At 64.0% G+C, this 3509-nt stretch overlaps 1 protein-coding gene across 1 annotated transcript in view; it reads left to right on the forward strand.

Annotated features, from left to right (window-relative positions):
- The first annotated feature begins 852 nt into the window (after positions 1–852).
- Positions 853–3509, forward strand: part of UROD (uroporphyrinogen decarboxylase) — a 3617-nt gene continuing 960 nt past the window's right edge. Inside the window, exons 1-9 of the mRNA XM_009287457.1 lie at positions 853–971; positions 1259–1371; positions 1450–1529; positions 1729–1791; positions 1889–2086; positions 2341–2502; positions 2635–2772; positions 2917–3017; positions 3283–3349. Coding sequence (XP_009285732.1) covers positions 853–971; positions 1259–1371; positions 1450–1529; positions 1729–1791; positions 1889–2086; positions 2341–2502; positions 2635–2772; positions 2917–3017; positions 3283–3349 — 1041 coding nt within the window. The remainder of the gene's footprint in view (positions 972–1258; positions 1372–1449; positions 1530–1728; positions 1792–1888; positions 2087–2340; positions 2503–2634; positions 2773–2916; positions 3018–3282; positions 3350–3509) is intronic.

The raw sequence follows: 3509 nt of genomic DNA on the forward strand, positions 1-3509 counted from the left end.
GTGTGGCCCTGGGGACGGTGCTCTGGCACAGGGGTCCTGTAATGGAGACAACCGGTGTGGCCCTGGGGACGGTGCTCTGGCACTGGGGTCCTGTACTGGGGATACTGGTGTGGCCCTGGGGATGGTGCTCTAGCGCTGGGGTCCTGTACTGGATGGAGACAACCGGTGTGGCCCTGGGGACGGTGCTCTGGCACTGGGGTCCTGTACTGGGGATACTGGTGTGGCCCTGGGGATGGTGCTCTAGCGCTGGGGTCCTGTACTGGGGACACTGGTGTGGCCCTGGGGACGGTGCTCTAGCGCTGGGGTCCTGTACTGGGGATACTGGTGTGGCCATGGGTACTGGGGACACTGGTGTGGCCCTGGGGACGGTGCTCTGGCACAGGGGTCCTGTACTGGGGACACTGGTGTGGCCCTGGGGACGGTGCTCTAGCGCTGGGGTCCTGTACTGGGGACACTGGTGTGGCCCTGGGGACGGTGCTCTAGCGCTGGGGTCCTATACTGGGGACACTGGTGTGGCCCTGGGGACACTGGTGAGGCACTGGTCTGGCCCTGGGGATACGGTGCTGGCGCCAGAGTCCTGCACTGTGAGGCGCTGGGGTGGCTGATCCCGCACTGGTGAGGCACTGGGAATACTGATCCTGCACTGGGATGGATCAGCAGGGCCACTGGTGTGGCAGTGAAGTCACTGGTCCCACACTGGAGGTTTTGGGGACTTTGTCCCTGTGGCTCCCGCCCGTCACAGCAGGATGGTGCTGGCTGTCCCCCGCGGTTGTCCGGGGTCCCTGTCCCTGGGGCAGGCCAGGCTCCAGCAGCCCCTTGGCGGTGACACCACAGGGGGGAGGTTGGGGACGCATGGTTGCTACCTCGGTGGGCGCCTGGGCCTCTGGAGGCTGCATGGCACAGATAGGGTCTGGGGATGCTGGTGGCAGGGCTGTCCGCTCCTGTGCCCCGCTGGCCCCGAATATCTCCAGGCGGGAGCAACTGCTGGCCCTGATAACTTAATCTCACAGGGCCCTGGGCCGGGCATCGCCTCTCCCTGGGGAGGGCCCCATGATCCCCAGCAGGAAGAGGCCCTGGACCATGATGGGGAGCATTTGTCACATTTGTCACAGCTGGGCACAAGCCCTTTCCTGCAGTCACCGGCAGGGGAGGGGGGATGAGCCGCTGCCCTGGCACCCCCTGCCACCAGCCGTGGGGATCTGGCAGGACACCCGGACCCCTTGTGGGTGACAACCCATATCTGCTCTTTTGTCCGCAGCCCCAAGGGCTTCCCCAAGCTGAAGAATGACACGTTCCTGCGAGCGGCACGTGGGGAGGAGACGGAGCACACCCCGGTGTGGTGTATGCGGCAGGCGGGGCGCTACCTGCCCGGTGAGCAGGTGGAAGTGGGGGGGGCCGGCAAGGGGGGCCTGGTGTGCACCCCGTAACACTCGTGCTGGTCCCTTGCAGAGTTTCGGGAGACTCGGGCAGCGCAGGATTTCTTCGCCACTTGCCGGAGCCCCAAATTGTGCTGTGAGCTGACGCTGCAGGTGAGTATGCCCCGGGGGGTCTGTATGTCCCCTCTGTCCACCCAGATGGGGACGGGGAGAAACCTTGGGTCTGGCCACCCTGGGTGGCCCCAGTGAGTTGTGCAGCTCTTGGGGATCTCACTGCCCCATGTGCTTGTCTAGGTCCTCCATGGGGAGGGGGTCCTAGCCCCTCACTGACGCTGCCTCTTCCCCTCCACAGCCGCTCAGACGATTCCCCCTGGATGCTGCCATCATCTTCTCCGACATCTTGGTGGTGCCCCAGGTGAGAGCCATGGCTGGTGGTGAGGAGCAGTGGCTGGGGATGGGACTGGGTTTGGGGCCGCCCCATTCCTGCTTCTTCCATTCTTCCCTGTCCCCAGGCACTGGGCATGGAGGTTGTCATGGTTCCCGGCAAAGGACCCATGTTCACAGAGCCCCTGAAGGAGGTGGAGGATCTACTGAAACTGCGACAGAAGGTGGACGTGACCGCAGAGCTGGGTTATGTCTTCCAGGCCATCACGCTGACACGACACAGCCTGGAGGGCAGGGTGCCCCTTATCGGCTTCTCCGGGGCGCCTGTGAGTGATGTGGCTCCTCCATGTGGGCTTCCCAGCTGGGCTTCTCTGTTCACTCTTTTAGAGTGACACCGGCCATGACGCTCCCAGGGCTGTGGGTGCTATAGGGGTGCATAGGTGGGGGACATTCAATGCAGGAGCAGCTGTGCCCCAGGCTCTGTGGTGCTCACAGGTCCTACCTTCAGCACTGTGGCCGGCCCCTCGTGTCTTCTTCCATCTCCATCACCCTCCTCACTCCACTCCTCTCCTTTCCGCAGTGGACGCTCATGTCCTACATGATTGAAGGTGGTGGCTCCACTACAATGGCCAAGGCCAAGAGCTGGCTCTACCGTCACCCCGAGGCAAGCCACCGACTGTTGCGGCTGCTGGCTGATGTCATCACTGACTACCTGGTGGGGCAGGTGGCTGCTGGAGCGCAGGTGTGTCCTGGGGCATAGGGACAGGGCCAGGCAGGAAGGCAGGGACTGGGGACAGGGAGCAGAGAGGGTCCAGCTTCTGGGAGGAGGAGGAGGGACTGAGGTGCAGCTCTCCCAGCCCCATGTCCCCGGCAGGCGCTCCAGCTGTTTGAGTCCCATGCGGGGCACCTGGGCCCGGAGCAGTTTCAGGACTTTGCCCTGCCTTACATCCGAGACATCGCCCAGGCTGTCAAGAGCAAGCTAAAGGAGGAGGCGCTGCCCCTGGTGCCCATGGTGAGTCGGGGCTGCCTGGGTTGACCTTGGCATCTGGGGGCTGCTGGAGAGGGGTGCATCCCCTGGTACCTGCCTCCCCCAGTCTAGCCTGTGGAGAGGGGCCTGACCCATAGCAGAGTTACTGCCCGTCTCCTCCCTCCCCAGATCATCTTTGCGAAGGATGCGCACTACGCGCTGCGTGACCTGGCCCATGCCGGTTACGAGGTGGTCGGTCTCGACTGGACCATCCGGCCCCAGGAAGCTCGGTAAGAGTCTGGCAGAGCGCTCAGGTGCCCGGGCAGCACCCTGGGCTCGGTACCCTGACCTCTTCCTCTGCCCTGAGCCACCCCAGGCCTGGAGATTTCTGCTCCAGAGGTGGGGATAGTTGGGCCCCCATGCTCCATGGAGCTCACAGCAACCAGGGGCTGCGCTGAGGGGTCCTGTGTGCCCTGAGGTGGGGGCTGCAGGCACCCAGCTGCCCCCAGACTCTGCACCACACGCAACAACTCACTTGCTTCCTCCCTGCTGCAGTGCACAGACAGGGAAAGATGTCACCCTGCAAGGAAACCTGGATCCCTGTGCTCTCTACGCACCCAAGGTGAGCCGTGGCCATCGCCAGCAACGGGCACTAGTTCCAGCCTCCTGCCTGGTGTGATTTAAGCCGGCAGGCAGCTAAATACCACACAGCTGTTCACTCACTCCCCTCCCCCCCCGAGTGGGATGGGGGAGAGAATCGGGGGGGGGGGGAAGGAAAATTC

Source organism: Aptenodytes forsteri, unplaced genomic scaffold (assembly GCF_000699145.1).
Source record: "Aptenodytes forsteri isolate BGI_AS27 unplaced genomic scaffold, ASM69914v1 Scaffold119, whole genome shotgun sequence".
Classification (NCBI taxonomy): Eukaryota; Metazoa; Chordata; class Aves; order Sphenisciformes; family Spheniscidae; genus Aptenodytes; species Aptenodytes forsteri.